The sequence below is a fragment of the Hydractinia symbiolongicarpus genome, chromosome 3 (genome assembly GCF_029227915.1).
Source record: "Hydractinia symbiolongicarpus strain clone_291-10 chromosome 3, HSymV2.1, whole genome shotgun sequence".
Classification (NCBI taxonomy): domain Eukaryota; kingdom Metazoa; phylum Cnidaria; class Hydrozoa; order Anthoathecata; family Hydractiniidae; genus Hydractinia; species Hydractinia symbiolongicarpus.
Window position 1 is genome coordinate 16,257,925 of NC_079877.1, and position 19,884 is coordinate 16,277,808.

Below are 19,884 nucleotides of genomic sequence, written 5' to 3' on the forward strand. Positions count from 1 at the left end.
CAAAGCAACTTTTTAATGATGTTATTTTTTCAAGTTGTGAAAATGATTTTTTTATATCCAGATCTCGATCATACTTCTCCGCAGAAATTTTCTTGTAATAACTAATTACATCGTGCAGTTTTTCGTTCTCCATCGCAGCTGCTTCATACTTTTTTGTGATATTGTTTATTTTAGCCTTCATTAAGGCATGCTCGTTGTTCATGTCACTTTCAAGTTTTTCTTTGTATTTTAATTGTGCAGACATTTCGTACAGTTGTTTCTCATATCTCTCCACCTCGGTGAATAAAACTTTTCTTGAAACTGGAATTCTCTCCGCTTGTGATGTGTTCAAAGCTTCTCTCAATTCTTCAACTTTCTTTTCATAAGAACTCAGTTGTTCTTGCAACTCCTTGACTAAACGAACTTCTTTCTCATTCTTCTTTTTCAACTCATGCAGTTCTTCCTTACATTCGGTTAATTCACTTTTAAGACTTTTAACTTCACCTTTCAAATGAAATTTTTCATCATTGGAATGTTGAAGACGAAGCTCGATGTCTTTTATATATACTTCTCGTTTACAAAAACGATCGTTTAACTCCAGATATTTCTGCAAAATAAAACAAAAAAGTTGCAATGTTAGGGGTAAAATCTATACAAACGTGTACATTTTGTAGATTTGAACGGTAAATTCTGTGTGTAGAGAGCATGTTTAATTGCAACATTATCCCCAGCATATTTTGCCTTTGCCATAAGGGCTAAGGGCAACAGACTCTGAGAACAAAAATGACATCGCATTTATACGCGTAGCAAAGACTGTTCTGTTCAATTAAACATGTTTATGATGTTGAACATTTTCTTAAATAACTCTTAACTTCTCAAAGAAGGCTTTGTGGCTTCGTGAGTTCGGTTTAGTGGCTTCGGAGGCTTTTCATATGCATGGGCTTCGTGGCTTTGTGGAATCATGGCAATGCAATGTCTTTATTTAACGAAAATTAAGTAAACAAAGGCATTGCATTGATTCACAAAGACACGAGGATAGCTGTTCAGAAAGGTAAGGGGTTAAGTCCTGATCCCGACTACGTACATGTGAAATCATTCTTAAAGTAAGTTTTTGCTGGTGTACTTTTAACATATTTTCAATTCGGACTCAAAACAACTAACCTGAAGGTATAACTTAAAATGAGATTGATAACTCATCTTTATCCAATTCTCTCTTTTCTACTTTATTTACTTCAGTAAAACAGTTTTTCGACTCTTTGGCGATCAACGCGACTCTTCACTATCTTTTTTAAGACGGAAGAGGAAGATTTAAAACTGACGTCGAATGTTATCACATATTTTCAATTTGACGTCATTAAGTTACAATAGCAAATAAGATGTTCGTTGTCATGGCAAAAATGTCTAGTTCGCTTTTTACTGTTATGCAGAGAGTAGAGCACACCGATATCCGATAGGGAATAACGAGTTGTGGAAATATCTAATCTGTAAAGGTCTCACTGCTTCACTTTCTATCCATTTCTTTCCGACGAATAGCAGATGGTTATGACCTAAGAATTACCATACAATAATTTCTTCAAATACAAGGGCTTAAAAAACGCGGTGTGATTTGGTTGAAAATCGCACTGATAAAATCATACTTCCGCACTTTATCTCTAATATTCTGAACCGAACTTTTTTGCCCTGTGATTTTTGTCTATCGACATATGACTAATAGTTTTTAAACTTCTGTTATTAGCTGAAGAACATAAAAAGTGTGTAAATTATAACAAAAAATTAAAAGTACGACAATTCTCGATAACTTTCCAAAAATAGTTTACAAATTTGTTACTGTTTGGTGGGATATCACAATTTCCTTTGTCACCCTTTTTCAAAATATCTCACGAAAAGTGTCATTTATTGGAATTCGATAAATTGAATTGTGTGTTTACCTTTTTTTTCAACTTGTTGAATTCATTTTCTCAAATTTGAGATTATAAAAGTTGATATGGTCAACTTTTTGGACTTGTCAAACGAAACATTGGCCAATCAAGTAAAGAGATTGTGGGTTCAAGTCCCACTCTATCCATTAAATTTGCAGCACTTGGTAAGATAATGCACAGGTTAACTAATACTAATATACCACACATATGCACCGTTGTCCCTATAAATTGACCAATCGGTTTTTTTAAAATGAAAAATTGTTAACTTATCAGACTTTCCAAAACGAAATTAAATTTTGAGAAATCAAATCAAAAAAGGATAATAAACGATCCAATTTTCTAATTTAATTATTCAAATTCGACAAAATGGGTCGTGTAACGTCACAGAAATTTTCTTTGTCAGGAATTGAATTGAGCGGAATGGATCATATGCATTACCTACTTCTCGTTTTACATAGATTTCAAAAGCCAGCTTGATTAAATTTATATATTTATATATACTTTGTGCATCACATGACATTGATTTGTATCTTTTTAATAAATTCGCCGTTCAAACCAAAAAGAGAGGTTAAAGAGACATTAATTAAACAACCTGGCATTAGATAGTTCAGTTAATGGTAAAGTTGTGTTCTTGTTTCTCGTTTTCAAAACGCCCTTTCTTTTTTAGACTGGCTGTTATCAAACCATCCACCATCAGCGTTTTCAAAATATCTCCAACAAGAGAGTAAATTGTGAAGGTATAAAAACTGGAACATGCTAATATGTAGCTATTTATCGCTGATTTAATGACTGAATTAACTTCGTTTATTGAAATTGAATTTTAGAAATTATTATATTCGAATCGTCAAGTTTATACATAACGGAATGTGTATCCTGGAAATTCCAGAATTTTTTCAGATCAGTTTTAAAAATATTTTTTTAGAATAATATATGTAAAAATTTTTAATTTATTTAGTTGTATTTAAACATTGCAGGTTAAATAATTGAGATTCAGGATACTCAATGATTTGTTTATCCCATAATTCTCGGTTTTCAATACCTACTTCAAATTTCAGAATTTTCCAGGCTAATTTAACCTTTAAGAAGCCGCAGACCTTTTGATTCGCATTGACTAACTTTTTCTACCTTTAAGGAAATGTTGTGTTGCTAACACAAATATGTCTACTAAGATCTATTTGTCAAATATTTAATTTTTTTTGTTCTTCACTGCAAAAGAGATTCAATAGAGTGGTTAGCGCGTATCACAACAGCCGTTATCACAGATTTCTTTAACTGTTTGATTTAGTAGCCACAGTTTAGTTCACTATTATGCTGCCCTAAATGTAATCAATTTCCTTGATATAATTGGCGCGAAAAATGATGCACGTTAAAAGATAAAAATGTGAAATATTAATTTCTTGATAGATAGAAAAAGCATAAACTTTGGTCAACCTCGTCCACAGGGTTTTCTGCCTTTTCGATGTGATAGAGGACGGCGAAAAATATTTTCATATCAAAACGACGAAAATCCCTGAAAACGAGGGTGAAACTTTGTTTTTTACCGATTCATGTCTTTTTCCACAATGTTTCTTAACTTGAAGCTGAGATTGTAGGTATACTTGCAACTGCTAATATACAAAATATTAAGAAAATTAAAAAATAGATAAATTGATAGGAGTCTTCTTAAACAAAATTGTAAGAATACACAACAGGGGTCTGACTCCATAAATTATCCGCTAATCTCTTTTAAAGTTACGAAACATAATCTTTACTCAAAAGGTTTCACAAAGTTGCCAAACATGAAGGAATATTAAGGTTGTTGCCAAAATTGGTGAAACTTAATCTCTTTTAATAAAAGAGAAGGATATTCTTTTGTATTAGAGCATTGAACAATTACCAAACCAGAAGGCACGCCAAACTCTATTTCCGTTTGCGGTTGTCCGCTTTTGTCCGCAAAAAATCGTTCTGAAATCTACTAATTGACGTGTGTGATATCATCCCATCACTTCTTTTTTATCTTTTCAAACTTTCAACCATATTTGTCGAAAAATCACAGATGCTTTGTTTTTCGTACTCCAAAATTTTCCCCTGCTTTTCTTTATATGAAATACTTCTGTCCACAAGAGAATGCTTACGGCTGAGAGTGAGGGGAAAAGTGCATTGTTCTCTCATTTAATTAAAATACAGCGCTCAGTTAAGGTCACATGAGTTTTAGAAAATCAACCTGGCCCCATTGAAAAAATATACCGCGAGCATAGTGGAGGGAAAATTTTCCAGAGAGGAAGTCCACGGCTACACAGAAACAAAACACTGCTACAGTCTACATAACGAGTTAGGCTCTGAAAAAGGAGAGTATGGAACATTCATTTTGTGACGTTACTTTTGCGCTGAATTTAGAAATAAAGAAATATTCTCTTAGTCAAATATGAGTTTAAAAAATGAATTTTAATTTATTGGAAGTAATTGAATTTCCGCGCCCGAAGGCGTAGGAAATTCTTTAAAACCATCGTTTTTTTCTTTCGGAGCATTTTTTGAGAAAAAATCGACCCTGGGATTTCACGTTGGTCCGTCACAGATGTAAACTTCGTACCCAAGCTCCTTAACTACTGGGAAGTCTAGTATTGACGCTTCAGGCCAAAATTGGTATTTGTTTTCGACAAAATTCGGCACAGTTAACAAAAAAAGTATGCTGAACATAATGGTGACATAATAATTTTGATTTTTGTCACCTAAATGTCATTTTAGGCCAAAATTGGTCCAAAAATTAGAACTACTTTATTTTTAACAAAATTTGGAACAGTTAACAAATAAAGTATGCTGAACATGATGGTGACATCATTATTTTGATTTCTTCTTACCTAAATGTCATTTCAGGCCAAAATAGGTCCAAAAATTAAAACTACTTTATTTTTAACAAAATTTGGCACAGTAAACAAATAAAGTATGCTGAACATGATGGTGACATCAAAATTTTGATTTGTTGTTACCTAAATGTCATTTTAGGCAAAAATTGGTCTAAAAATAAACTACTTTATTTTTGACAAATTTTGGCACAATTGACAAAAAAAGTATGCTGAAAATGATGGTCACATCAAAATTTTGATTTTTTGTCAACTAATGCCGTTTAAGACCATAAACGTTTCAATCGCAAGACTTTCAACCATGAATGATAGGCTGTATTTTTTGTTAGCAATTTCTTTTAAAATGTAAGTTTATTATGACACGTTTCGTTTTGTTTGCGTTTGTTGTAAGATATAATGTCACTGATGGGCTTTATCTTCAGAGGTTCATGCACCAAACCCCTTCGAATGTTTGGCACAATAACACAACGAATTAGCAGGTTTTCATCAAATATTTTGGTAGCGCGCGGAAATTCTTAGAGCCCCCAGGGCTTCTTGTTTTTTTTCTAATTAAATATTAAATTGAGAATCAAACATTGCGCAGCTGAAAAAGTAAAGAAAATGAATACAACCTATTGAAAAAAAAAGCAAATAAAAAAATGTTTAGTGAAAAATGATTTTGTGAGAGCCTTTTTTTATATATCACAGGAACAGACCAGGTAGCATTGTTTTTCCTTTTGCTCGTAATATTTTTTATATAATTTTTTTCTTCTAGTATCTATTCTTTTAGACTATGTTCACACATTGCGAATAAGTTTCATTCAAGAATTGTTTTGCTCCGAAATGACGTGAGAACACATTTTTTGAAAACCAGAAGAGCGGAATCATTTCACATTTCTAGCAGAATTATTCCGTTTCGCATATCGGATAGCTTTGAAACCGTGTGAACGAGAGGCCTACCTGCAACAAAAGTTATTTCGGAACGACATTTATCTGCAATGTGTGAACATAGTCTTAGAAAAAAAGTTTGCAGGAATAAACTTTAAATTGTAATTTTTGCAACAGTTTGCTTAACAGCAACCACGTGTTTTTTTGCACCCACACTAAAATTCCATATAAGGTTACCAAAGCAACGAGTAAAGATGGCGGATATCCATAGATAAAGCAGGATAACCTCGTTCGCAGCGTCTGTTGTCTCTTTTATTGCCGTCCCCCCAGAGGGTCAGAAAAGATACAAGATGCCCTGGGGACGAGGTTGAAAGCAGGAAACTCACCAAAATTTAAACTTAAACTTGCGTTCAAAAGAATTATATTTTCTGTATTTTGCACTCAGCTTTTGTCAGGCCTAGAAGAAAATATGAACACCTTATCTAGATAAATATTTTGCCCCAGTACTTGTGGTTCTACCAGGATCCACAAAATACATTGGGCGCCAGAATGGCAAATTTTAAAATTCGTTACGTAATTTGAATTTGTCAATTTTCACTGGTAATTTTCAAAGCAGACCCAGGATTTTATAGCGCACTTAAGTTATTTGGTCAAACTCATACCCTAAAAATGTGAATCTATTTGTTACTGACGTGTCAATATGAAACTTTTTACGTGGACTACTCTGTAATCCCATCATGTTAGAAAGCGGGATATTAGCACGATACTTATCTACCTTACTGCGAAGTGTTGGGGAGTAGATGCTTTTTGTTAACTTTAAAAGTTGGCTAGAAAACCTTCGCTTGATATTATCTTAAATCTTTGGAGAATTTTTTGCGCTTCTTTTATTTTCACACAAAAGCATTTAATTCCCGTGCATTCAATCATTAACTAAACTGCTTCCATGCTATTATTTTTAATGTTGGTAAACTTAGCTATCCAAAAGGTTAAGAAAATATTTTAGAAATATTTGCGTTAAATCATTCCAACTTCGTAGCCAGGGCCGCAGACTTTGTTTTACATCGGCCGTTAATTCCGAATCAGCTTTACGATGTTTAGCTTTTCCTGGTAAAGTTGGAGAAAAAGGTAGGCAAAAATATTTATATGGGATGCTCTCATACTTTTGGGGCAATAACTTTTAAAAACATGGTTCTAAAGTATACGGAGTTTAGGATGAACTAGGTAAAAAGAAATTCAGAATGTGGTAAAAAATCGCTTGAAGATTATAAATATTAAATCTCATGCAAACTATGAAAATATAAAAGTGAAAAAATAGGGGAAGGAAATCTCGATGAATTAAAATTATGTAAAACTCTTCTGTAATTGGAGAAATCATTAAAATAAATATGTTCTCTTTATGTCGGCTTGGAAATGAACACAAAAGTTAATGGGCTAATTTTTAGTTTTTTCAAAGAAGGTTAGGCAAACAGAATATTTAATAAGATTTTAAATTACCGATCCTATCATTTATAAAAATCGTTTAAACGAAAAATATTAAAGCTTGTCCTTTAGTGCAGGTAAGTAAGTATATGTTCTGATATATTTATGCGCTGTTATTTTAATTTTATTTTCGTGCCACTCCATGTCGAAGATTTACCACGTTAACTCAGTTAAGAAAAAAATGGACGGATACTTGAGCGAAAATTCAATGGCGCAAAATAGATTTTACATGATTTGCAAAATTTTTTTATCCGCATGAAACTGCATTTAGAGTTTTCTTGACAACTTTGGAAAAAAAATCGCTTTGGCACTTAATGTCGACTTATTTTTAATCTTTAAACAAATTCTCCAGTTAATCTGCGCTAAAACAATCTCTTCTGCAGAACTCTTTGATAAACCTTGGAAGTAACACTGAACCCGTCTGCTCACATGATTCAACGTCGTCCCCCAAGGGTTCTTATTTTTTTGGCATCTAGGCCGGTTAAACGTCAAGTAAGCGCTAGTGGCTTTGTGTGTGCTATTGTAAAGGTGAAACGTTGGGATTTTTGTGTTGTAGTAAGTATATGTTTTTGTCGTATGTGTTATTTCTTCTTTATATTGTATTGGGCGTTCGGCATCAGGAATTTTGTAGTTAGGTTTAATTTCTGTTATTTTATACGTAGTTTGTAACTTAGTTTTTTTTGTTTTTGTTTGTAGCGTCGCGAAAGTGTGGAATAAATGTTATTAAAGCCACTTCGTGTCAGTAAACCCGCCCCCGTACTCGCTACCGCTAAGTTGCCGTACCATCTTGGAAACGAGGTTACAGGGGCAGTTTACTTTTTTATTTTACTGGAATAAGAATTAATAGGTCCTGGGGCGATTTAAAGCATTCACATAACACACCTAATGTCCTGCGTATGACAAGTAAATTTATTTTAATGTGATTTTTTTCCAGATAAATACAAGTGAAAAGTTATGACAGACGGTAATAAAGAACTAATTGGAAGAGCTCGTTTGAAGCCTCTATCTTTCAGTCTTTCAGCTCCAGTAAGTTGCGAATCAAACAGTCTCGTATCACACAAACCTCTTAGGGGTTTAAAATGGAGGACTCGAAGTGAAGAGGAAAAAGAGCCTGAACGCGAACTCAGACTAACAAATTCAATATATAGGCCACTTCAATGTAGCAAATCATTTGAGCTGAATGTGGGGGGAATTACATACGTCGTGTCAAAAGGGACATTATCACGTGAAAACTCGTTGCTAAGTAACTTCCCAGAAATTTCAAAAGTTAGAGATCAGCAAGGCAGAATTTTTATTGATAGAAACGGTGATTTGTTTGCATTCGTTCTCGATTACTTACGAACAGGTGAACTGTCTGTACCGTCTGGATACACTGAGCTGTCAATTTTATTAGCCGAAGCGAATTTTTACAAGCTAACAAATTTGTCTTGGTTACTACAAAACCAAATAGATGCGAGACGATTTAAAGGTTCGTTTGTAACTATTACCGAGCATTCAGCATATAACACGCGGACTAGAGATAATATTGAACTTGTGTTCAGAAGGACTTCCTTAATTTCGGTTGCTGGTCACGTTGGAACTTGTCGTGCCATATTTGGTCCATCACTTAGCATGGACCGGGATTCAAACGTTGAGAGCGACCGATATTCATGCCGAATGTTAATCATGCACACCACAACAATTTGTTGTTTTGAGAGATTGCAAACAAATGGTTTCGATTTGCAAGCCACTAACCAGTTTACGACGGCCCTTGGCAAAACGAGTCAACAAAATGGCGGAGATAAATCAAACCGTCGGAATCATGTCACGAACTATTTATTCATGTTTCGTGGATCCAACAAGAAAAAATATGTAACGTAACGCTCCTGCTCGTTTTTTTTTCTTATAAGAAACAAAAATTAAGAGACACGAGGCCTGACATTACAAGAACTGTTGACAGCTTCTTGAAATATAGACAACATTAAAAATGTATTACATAGTTTCAGCTACAAAATTCTTTTAAAGGTCAAGTTCTATAAATGTTCACTAAATCTCCCTCGAGTATATCTATTTTTAATGAAGTCAGGAATTGCTTTGTTAGTTTTCCAAAAAAAATTCGTTAATGGCTGCTACCATTTTCACTTACGGCAGACAGACAGACGACGGTATAGTCGTTAGCTCGTAGAGAAATCTACAGGGTCGCTTTTCCTCAAAATTTGTTGCAACAAAATGGATTAAAAATACATCGCATTTGCTGTTTCTTGTTTTCTTACCATGATTTTTTTCACACAGACAGAAACAGGTTAATATAGAGATTTATCAATTTAATTACTTTTGCGGAAAATAATAGAGAATTTAAATTCCAAGGGCAACGAAATGTGTAAAAACACGAATTGTCGGACTTATCGGACAAAATTTAGTCATTTTTTTGTCAACCTTGGAGAATGTCCTTACTCTAATATGTTTTGTCCAATAAGGTAGCACACCTTCAGCCATCGTCAACAAAATCTTGCTGAAAAACGTTTTACTAAAATTGGGTGCAATTAATTTTTAGAAATCAACTTAGGGGAGGATCGGGAATTAACACAAAAATATGTTGGACGAAAACTTAGCCTTTGAAAAGGATGTGTAACCACTCTCTGACAGCCAAATTATTAGGAATAGGTAACGAATTAAAGTGTTTATTTCCTCTAACACAGTATATGGCGAAAACGTTAAAAAACGAACCTGTAAGTTGTATTTATTTATGTGGAGTTTAAAGTTTTCGTCCAAAAATATTTCCTGTACTCTATAATTCGAACCCCTATAACTCGAATCTCTCCTTAACTCGAACGTTTTTTTTATTGGTCTCTACAGATATTTCCTCTCTATAACTCGAACGTGTATCTAGAACTTTTATATGATGCAAACAGTTTTTGCACACTTTTAGGACTTAAATCAAACTGTTGAAAAAGATGTCCTTCATGCAAGAACGCAAACTCTAATTTTGGATTTCTTTTCTTCCCAAGAATAAATCGTTGAGATAAAATATTTTGTATTTTTATTTTTTCAGTCCGCTCTTAGCCTACAAGGTCGAGATTTTATCCTGTACAAAGAAGGATTTCGTCCAGATTCCATGGAAGGGAGAACAATTACGCTTAATTGGCCATTTATACAAAATTTGGAAAAACTTCCAACTCTCTATTACCTGAACCTCTTATACCTCGAACGGTTTCCAAATCCCCGTGGGAGTTATAGAGAGTCCACTGTAGTTCAGTTTTGCTAGTCTTGTCTGATTAATCGACAAGCCGTTGTTCCATCGAGACAGGTACAAAAATATTGACATATAAATAATAAAATTACGTAACTACAGGTCATATACAGAAAACTCAAGTTATCGTTGCCGTGCAAATTACATAGTTACAAAATGTAGTCCGATGTCCATACGTACGGTCAACCGCCCGGGTTAAATTGATCCGAAACTAAAAAACCCAATTCTGACTTTTAAGCGATAGCAAGTCAATCTCTGTCGAAACAAAAAAAACACCCAATTTGTTGAATAATAATAATTTTGTTCATAAAAATTTATTAACGATTTTAATATTGGATGAAGAAACTCACCAAAAATGTTAGTAAATGATCATTTTGTAGAAAAAAAATGGAAATACTTTGTTATTGAATTCGAAAAATTTCGATAAAAACCCGAGTTGCCAACTACAGTAAAAACCCCGGTTTTTCAAGTACGGTGCCGGTGTTTACGACTGCATGTTACGGGAACATGAAAATGTAGGAAAGTATCGTGTGAGTTGTCACGTATATCAGTATGTTCCTGTGACATCTTGTTACGTTTCCCCGTCGTGTCGTGCATCTCATTTATGAACACGGCGTCAGAAGTAAACAAACGACGTGAAAATTCCAGTGGTGTTAGTTTTGTTAGTGTCAATTAGTCGTTGATACTAAATATAAAATAAAATGTTAAATTACACACGTAGCAGACCCGCAGTACAGCCATAGGTTAAAACCTACTACCTAACTTTCATTAACTTTGTTCAGGACCCGTATATTATTAAATATTTTCATATGCTGCACTGCTGCTAAGCCAATAAACACAACGAAAAAAAACCCAGCATTTTACCAACGCTCGTATTAATTTAACCATGGACAAACATACATAGTATTTAAATAGAGCCATGGATACACTACCTTTAGTAAATTCACATGTATACAATTCGACAAATACCTGTTAAATTGAAATATTTTTGAGTTGTTTTTTAAAGCGTAAAAAATCATCATAATTTAATTCGAATTCTTTACAGATTTAAAATATCGCAAAGACCACGTTCCTTTCAGGTTATAAATCAAATATATACTTACAATTATTAACGAAGTGTTATACGCATGCGGCAGAGTGTATAGAAAGGCCAGTTTTACTTAGGCACATTACTGAATGTATAAAATGTTGTTCCGTGAAAAAAACATGCGAACATAAGGCACAACGTCATATATGCTTGCATGACGTCAATGCGTTATTTTAGCGTCGCATAGCTTACACATCCGAGTCGAACACAAATACCCAAATATTATACACAATGTCTTTTTTTTACATATCTCAGTGCAGCAAAAATCTGCAGATACATCGCTGGCAGACGTCGTTACGCCAGCGGAAACTGTCCTTGACAATTTAGTCGTGTCGGAAGATTGTTTTTCAGCAAAACGGAGGAGTGCTCACCTTTTTACGATGTCGGTGACTTCTCCTATGAAGGCATCGCAGATACCCGGAGATTGTTTTTCAACTGTGCTTATAGTGTTTTCTAGTTCTTCAATAACTGAATTCCTACTTTGATGCTTTACCTTTAACTAAAATGTGAAACAAGAGGAGGTAGATACGCGTGTACGAGAAAAAACAGATCAGGTGGAGTGTTTATTTGAGTTGAACGAAGTATAAAAAAACACCCGTAAAAGGAATAGCATAACCAGGACCGACTAACCTGTGCTAAAATGGGTAACAAAAGTCTGTGTAGTGATGCCGATTGAGGTACGGAAGACACTTTCGCTAGGTCAGCCTCAACGGAATAATTTTTTTTATTGTGTTCTGAATTCTTTCGTCCATCAGGATGCGCCTTTACTGTAAATATCCACGGATCAGTTGAATTATCGCGTTGTGTTTGGTTTCTAAATAACGAAAGGACTAAGTTTCTGGATACTTGACGTAACCACTGTCACACAATTAAAAAAACCTTGCCCTAATAAATTTTCTTGACCACCCCCCCCCCCCCCCACCCCCCAACCCATTAAAATTACCAAGTGAGTTGTTTTTGACGTCTTCAATTAATTAATTTTTTTTTTAAATCCCAATATAGATTTTTGATTCAAATTGCACACTCGAATACAGAAAATAGTGAAGCCGTATTATTATAATAACATACATTAACGACTCGTCGTCAGAATTATCGCCGTCGTCGCCACCACTTTGCCGCCAACGTCGGTGTCGATCAATTAATTCCGTCAATATAACCGTCTTACGTGACGCTCTCGTGATAAACTTTTGTTTCAGCAACTCCTTCGCTGATAATCTCTATCAAATCAAAAATTAAAATAACAGAAACAGCGTTAGTGGCTACAAACTATCATATTTTAAGGTTTCTGTTTTTCACAGGTATCTAACATATACATCGCCCAGCTTAATACACGCATGTGCACTAACAAATAAATAGTCTCACCTCTACCGGGTCTTTGTTCAAACAGCATGCTACAAAATCTTTAAAAAATTTACTGAAATTTCCAGTCAATTCTGGAGGGTTGTTTTTTGGTATTAAAAATAGAACTCTCATAGGATGTAGATCAGCGTGGGGTGGTTCACCTTTAGCTAGCTCAATAGCGGTGATTCCTAACGACCATATATCAGCCTACAATGAAACAAAACAAATCAGAGGTGACTGTTTTCAACAAAAACCTAACAAATCGCAAAAAAGTATACAAACAAGCACAAAAACAAAACTGATTAGTTTGTGGTCTCGATACTGTTCAAATGAGAAAAAAAAAGACAGCAAGACTTCCACAATTTTGTGTGGGAGTCTTGCTGTCTTTACTCAAGTCAGATGGCTAAATTTGAAGCATCTCTTCTATTCTGATAGGCCCACTTTTCTTAGTTCTTAATAAGAACAGAAATAATATGATATAAAACTATATATGCAGTTTACCTTTGTATCGTATTGCGATTGTTTTATTACTTCGGGTGCCATCCAAAACGGTGTGCCAACAAACGTTTCTAATTTGTTATTTGAGGTCAGTTGGCCAGCTACACCAAAATCTGCTATTTTCACATCACCATGCTCAGAGAGTAAAACGTTGGCAGCTGAAAGGTAAAAAAAAAACACGTACAATTGAACGTACAGTTATGATAGAGCATAATGAAAATGTTGCAACTGTAATGTTAATTTAAACAACAGCATGTGAGTTACTCACCTTTGATATCACGGTGAAGCTTTCTCTCTGAGTGTAGGTACTCAAGTCCTTTTAGAACTTCTCTTAATATGACAGGTATATAAATTTCATCGAAAGGGCCAGCCTTCATCTAAAAATCATAGAAAGGGGTCATGTAAGTACTGGTAAAGAAATCAGAACATGAATCGGTTGGTTATATAAGCTAATAAAATGTATTTTACCATTTTATTAAGATAAGACACAAAATGGAGAAAAACCATATTATGAACGAAATTAAAAATTAAAAACCACCAATGCATTCTTCGAGCAGCCACAGATTTAAAACTTCATAATTTTAGGTTTTAGGAGAATTAAGGATTGAGAATTTAGGTATTGTGGTCAAACTTTAGAATATAATACTTAAAAACGTAGAAAAAGTATTCCATATTTCAGATTTTGCCAAATCCTAGGACGAAATAAGGAGTTACTAATAATCAAGTCTTTTCTTTTAAATGCCAGTGGCTGTCCTATTCAAATTGCAGTAATAATAAACATATGCTTTATTTTCTGTCACATAAAACGGAGTAACAAAAAAAGCTACTGTTCCAGAAAATATGTCGCCATAAACATCTTTTGGAAATTTGAGGGAGAATCTATATTTTGGGTCCATATTGTAGGGCCTTTAGGAGGTTTTTTTGGAGGCGCCATTTCAGAACGTTTTTCTCTTAAATTCAAGATAACGTGGCGTGGAAAACTTAAAAACGTGGACCTTTGCAAGAAATTAAAAATTTCAGAAAAACTGTTACTAGCATTTAACCATTTAGCTGTTAATGTGTAACTGATAATATTGTTAATGTTTTGGACATTTTCAGTAACGTGTATTTTTACTTTATAAAATAATGTATTTCAAAAAAATAATGATATATATACTTACCAAATCTAAAGCAGATCCACCACTTAAATATTCCATTATAATCCATAACTTGGTGCCCTAAAATAATAATATAAAATTAAGTTTTTATATTTTTTACATCTGTATTATAATACCCGTATGCGTCTGTCTGTCACGGAAAAAAATGGTAACCGCTGTAGCGAGATATACGAATTGCGGTGAATAGAGGACGGGTGAACACGTGGATTTTCCCACGGGTCATCGACTAGTATAGAACGCAATTAATTATATATACTGAAATCATGATGATTGGCTGCAAATTGTAATGGTGCAAAGTGGTATCACCATATCATGAGGTGTAAACCCCCAATAGCTTCCTATTTGTTTGTTTTTTAGGGGATTATTCAACTAAAAATATACACAAAAACACTTTTAAACAACATGCTTGGAGTCGTTAAAAATTAAAAGATAGAATTTAAGGGCATGTTGTTGAAGCAGTATACTACTTTTTTTAGTAATTACCTTTAAGTATGAGCCAAAGTATCTGGTAATAAATTCACTTTCACATTGAGACAACATAGTTATTTCTTGCTGGATGTCTTCAATTTCATCTTCGGCTACTTCTAAATCAATGATCTTTGCTGCAACAATTTTGCTAGATCTGTTATCAATACTAAAATGAAAGATTTTTTATAACCCAAAGGAGATGTTTTGACACCAGTTAAATAATGTATTTGAAGTATACATTTAAAGAAAGTTTAAGGAGATATATACGTTTAAAAATTTTGCTGATGTCAGTACCCATCAATACACAAATTAATGGCTACACTAATTTTAATATACTTTCCTTTGACCTCAATATTATTATAAAATCAAAGACACTGCTATAATACACATAAAATCCAAAAAGTTGTGCAAATTCTTGCAAAGCAGTAGTTCACATAGTACTTTTCAAAAGTTTTTAATATACTTACGCCTTAAAAACTATGCCAAATGATCCTTTGCCAATTTTTTCTTGCAGTGAAAACCTAAGTGTTGGATCAACTTGCTCTTGCTTCATGACCTGAATGGAAAATAACAGTACATAAACAAAAGTTTATTAACATCTTTGGAGTGTATATATTAGTTGTATATAGTGGTTAGCTTCTGAGTTTTAAATCTGAATAAAACTAAGTTGCATCACAGATAGAGATTCAGTTTCGCATTTCCTGAACTCTATTGTGTGCAACATAACCCATTTGTGATCAAAAATATAGTTTTAATTAACTGAAATGTTACAGCATGAATTTTGATTTCATGTGCAGGAATATTTAGATTGAATATTGTAATATCAGACAATTTGTCAGTTGACTAAATTTCACCAAATCAACGATTTGTTCCATACCAATCAAAGGCGTCAGCCCTAGAAAAACTGTGATTAGAAATTGGGAACACTGAAACTCTGCCTGAAAATTTACGTTTTGGAGTAAACAAAATGCAAATTTAAAGTTAAATTTGCTATTCAATGATTTATTCAAATATTTTGTAACAAGAGAAGATACCTTTCTTTTAGAGAGTGTGTATAAAAATTGACAAGTATTTGCTTTTTTTAAAAAAAAATTAGCAACAACAAAAAGATGACAGTCATTTTACCTGCTTTCACTTTCTAATTGAGATACAGTTGAGAACTACTAAACATTGAGAAACTTTTTTATAAAGTTGGTACGCCTGTCTATGAGCCAAAATGGTGACTACAAGTAGTGCAGGGCAAATTTAAAAGATCTTTTTCTTATTCGTAATGACTAGTTTCTATAAATACTGATCAGACTAAAATTTAAAGTATATATATAAAGGAAAAAAGAGAGTTAATGTACAACAGTGGCTCATTAGAGATAGTTGAGAAATTAGGTGTTACTTAGGTGAGACATGGGCAGTTACGAGGGAATATGTTGACCAGGCCAGTTTTGGAGAAAAAGTTCAGATGAGCAAAGAAGTAGGCTAGGTATCCATAACATTAAAGATGTTATCCAGATAAGAGAAAGACAAAGAGCAGATGTAGACCAAAAAAGACTTGGCAGGGGGTATAAGAACAGACTTGACACAGAGAAATTATATTTTAGATCTCACACAGTGTAGATCAGATTGGAAGAGGGTTATTAATATACCCTAGCCAACCCATGATAGGGAATGACTATGATGATGATGATGTTATTAGCAAGAGGAACAGTTAAGTAAGGTAGTAGATCCCAATTGTTTTTTTTGTGAATTGTCTTGTTTACCCACATAAAAAACTAAACACAACCATCTAGAGATCAAGATCTTTGTATAAACACATTATTTTCCCTTGCTTTATTTTGATTTATCATTGTGTAAAAAGGAAGGGAATGGCTAGGAACTAGGTTAGGATGCTGTACAGGATCCAGTAGAAAGCTTTGATTACCAGCGTAGTAGTTTTACAATCTATGAATCCAGTACCAGTTCAGTAGCTTTTAAATTTACAAACCTGGAAGCAGTGCAGTAGACACTTGGTTTGGAATACCATGTAATATTAGAAGATGATTTATTGTATATAGCTAGCTAGCGTATACTGTCTAAATTATGTGAATGTCTTAATTCTGTGATTTCACCTTTCTTGGCAACATTCTCTTTTTACTGGCAAGAATGGATGACTTTGACATGATATCCTGCGCCTTACATCTATGATGTAATATATCATTTTCACCGGCACGGAAACTTGTGCACTTTACAGAACACACAACATGAACATCACTGGAGTATTTTAATGTATTGTTATCTTTGTAATAATTAATTAAATACCAAAGTAACCTGAAGTACCGCTTGAATGTAACTTTACATGTACGCGATAGTTATCACCTTCGCATGAGATTTCGGTAGCGTCAGAACTTTCTTTGTTATTGTTAACTTATTGTTAAATACATGAGCTATTTTTGCATGTTGAAAACAATTGAGTTCATGTCTTGTTCGCGAAATTTAATTAGCTCATGTGAACTGCGTGTGTCCCATTGTTGTACTTAATTGCTATAGTCGTCAAGACATCAATGAAAGAAAAGAAAATTTAACAAAGATTTAAGTTTCGTTAGATTGCATTTTAAAATTTTAAGAACGAAAAATGGTGATAAAAATGCTTCGTTAGATCGCATTTTAAAAGTTTAAGAACGAAAAACGGTGATAGAAATGCTTCGTTAGATCATGTTTTAAAAGTTTAAGAACAAAAAACAGCAATAAAAATGCTTCGTTAGATCATTTTTTAAAAGTTTAAGAATGAAAAACAGTGATAGAAAAGCTTCGCTAAATTTGAGAACGAAAAACGGTGATAGAAAAGCTTTGTTAGATCGTGTTTTAAAAGTTTATGAACGAAAAGCGGCGATAGAAATGCTTTTAACGTGTTCTGTTTGTTCATTTTTCTAAAATATATTTCAATAGCCTTTGTGATCTTTACCACTTTTAAACAATAACATGCATGTTACATGTTACAACAAAAGGATTCATCAAAGCTTATTGTTCTGACATGAGATCGTTACATGAGGTCGTAAAACTCGCGTACTTGTAAAGTTACATTCAAGCGGTACTGCATACTATTATGACACTAGACAGGCTTGAGGATATTTTTAAGAAGAAGAATTTATTTGCACATGTGCTCTCCTTCACACATCCCCTTTGGTAATTTGCTTCACCAAGTTTTCCTAATGTCACGTCTGGTTTTATAGCACTAGAAGTTACATGGCACTTAAAGCAGCTACCATCTCCATCTGAGACAAGTATTGCAACCATTTTAATAATAAATCACAGAAATAGGATGTTTTATTTGATTTGTTTTTCACATCATTATGCACAAATGCCTACCTTAATGGGCAGTTTTGTGAAGTTGTTTCTAGGGATGGCTTATAGTCAAAACCATAATATGTGACAGGCATAGTTGCTAGATTGTTGCTGGAGCTAACTATATATATATATATAATAATATATAAAGTTTGGCTACTAATAGAGACAGTTGTACTTAGTGTACTAAAACTTAAAAATTTGTTTTAAAAAAAAATTTCACCCGGATGTATAAGTTATTCATTCAATTTCGAGCAGGTAGTGCAAGACAATTTTTATATCATTTATTCGATAAATAGCTGAATAAAATCCGACAAATAATAAAATCACTGTAAGTACGATGACAAAATAGCACCTTCCTTCATTTCGGGCACATTTCGGGTGCTTTCACAGACAGAGCCAGGGTTTTCCGGGCGGTTACAGATGAAAACTCTGAAAAACACCCTGCATCCGCTCTCACATATACAGCGTTTTAGGTGAGTCAGCATGACATAGGAAAGTGTGTTTTTTATACTACCATACAGAGTTTGGTTTAGCTATACAGAGTCTGCCAATGAATGTTCTTAAAGTGAAATATTGCAATATATGAGTGACTGAAAATCACCATAAAGAACAAGTTAAAAAGACAAGCACATTATTTTGCTACTTTTTTATCCATCGCAAACATACGAAGTGTATATTTTGTAGTTATACGGAGGAGAATGTTATGCAGAATATGTTATGCGGAGTATGCAGAATATGCTATAAGGTGTATGCCACACGAAGTACGCTATCAGAGTACGCCATACGCAACCTCGGTCTTGTGTCCCCTGAGGCGTTATTAAGGAGTGGCTCCGCGGTCCCCAGAACTAGGAGCTGCAGATGAAACCACTACACTACGTGGTGCAATATGTTAGTGATGAACTCAGATAGTTTATCCGGATGGTGGGTATACATATAGGTAAATATTTATCATAGCACATCCGTATTTCATTCTCAACAGAGAATAATTTTATTGTTGAAGAAGGGTGGGATAAAATAAGGATCCCCTGTGTTTGCTAGTTAAAAGTAACAAATTTCAATATGTATACAGAATAGCTAATAAAAAAGAATTACCGAATTTCTTTGAGCCATTCAGCGTTTCATCTATCCAGAATATCGTAACATAAGTTACCAATGTTTACAAAAAGTTGAGAGCAAGCTAGAGGTATGGCTACGCCTTGCGATCACGAAAACTGCGAAACGATCGAATTTAAAGTTAACCACGTAAATAAAAATTCCACAAATATATTCCTACAAATCTAGGATGATATCACAAAAGTAGCAAGTAGCTGCATTTGCTTTTGATTTCCGTGGGATGGGTATTGCTTACACAGAAAGTCCGCCATCTTGCCTATGAATATTTGCTTAAGAAGACGTCATAAAATCGCCTCATCCTAAACGCTATTGGCTAGGAGCAACATTTTCTGCTACGCCATCGTTTCTCGGAACAAAGCAACTAAAATGGATCGTTTGTAATAAGTACTTGTTATTTTCGGGATGTGAGTCATTTTGGAAGAATGTCGCTTTCGTTTCTGTTGTTTTGCGGAAGCGCGGCAACCCGCTGAAAACTAGCCTGAGCAAAACTGAAAATGAAATCTTAAAAGAAGCTTCAGTTACCTGTAAATTTAGGGTATCGAATATTGACCATCATTAAATTTACGGTGCAATGTTTATTATATTTGAACAA

At 33.9% G+C, this 19,884-nt stretch overlaps 2 protein-coding genes across 4 annotated transcripts; one reads left to right on the forward strand and one right to left on the reverse strand.

Annotated features, from left to right (window-relative positions):
- Nucleotides 1–5,357: 5,357 nt before the first annotated feature.
- On the forward strand, nucleotides 5,358–9,838 carry LOC130635965 (BTB/POZ domain-containing protein KCTD8-like). 3 transcript variants are annotated; one of them, XM_057445515.1, is made up of 2 exons: nucleotides 5,358–5,436; nucleotides 8,019–9,838. In XM_057445515.1, exon 2 carries the CDS (start codon nucleotides 8,039–8,041, stop codon nucleotides 8,942–8,944), a length of 906 nt encoding a protein of 301 aa, XP_057301498.1. In that variant the 5' UTR covers nucleotides 5,358–5,436; nucleotides 8,019–8,038; the 3' UTR covers nucleotides 8,945–9,838. The 3 variants fall into 3 exon arrangements, with proteins under 3 accessions (XP_057301498.1, XP_057301497.1, XP_057301499.1); XM_057445514.1 differs by lacking the exon at nucleotides 5,358–5,436 and adding an exon at nucleotides 5,889–7,639; XM_057445516.1 differs by lacking the exon at nucleotides 5,358–5,436 and adding an exon at nucleotides 5,889–6,730.
- Nucleotides 9,839–10,381: 543 nt separating this feature from the next.
- On the reverse strand, nucleotides 10,382–19,581 carry LOC130635964 (serine/threonine-protein kinase 26-like). The gene is made up of 11 exons (XM_057445513.1): nucleotides 19,272–19,581; nucleotides 15,332–15,420; nucleotides 14,880–15,030; nucleotides 14,400–14,456; nucleotides 13,508–13,616; nucleotides 13,243–13,397; nucleotides 12,763–12,948; nucleotides 12,469–12,617; nucleotides 12,031–12,214; nucleotides 11,772–11,899; nucleotides 10,382–10,998 (listed from the first exon to the last, which is right to left on the reverse strand). The coding sequence occupies exons 1-11, from the start codon at nucleotides 19,287–19,289 to the stop codon at nucleotides 10,986–10,988; spliced, it is 1,239 nt and encodes a 412-aa protein (XP_057301496.1). The 5' UTR covers nucleotides 19,290–19,581; the 3' UTR covers nucleotides 10,382–10,985.
- Nucleotides 19,582–19,884: the final 303 nt, after the last annotated feature.

What these genes read in the sequence shown, in the direction of transcription:
- LOC130635965 (XM_057445515.1), top strand. Translation starts at nt 8,039, where the DNA reads ATGACAGACGGTAATAAAGAACTAATTGGAAGAGCTCGTTTGAAGCCT.
- LOC130635964 (XM_057445513.1), bottom strand. An exon ending in GTGGATCTGCTTTAGATTTG is followed by an intron (nt 13,617 to 14,399) that starts GTAAGTATATAT and finishes TATGATTTTTAG; the next exon opens with ATGAAGGCTGGCCCTTTCGA. An exon ending in TGAACAAAGACCCGGTAGAG is followed by an intron (nt 12,618 to 12,762) that starts GTGAGACTATTT and finishes TTGATTTGATAG; the next exon opens with AGATTATCAGCGAAGGAGTT.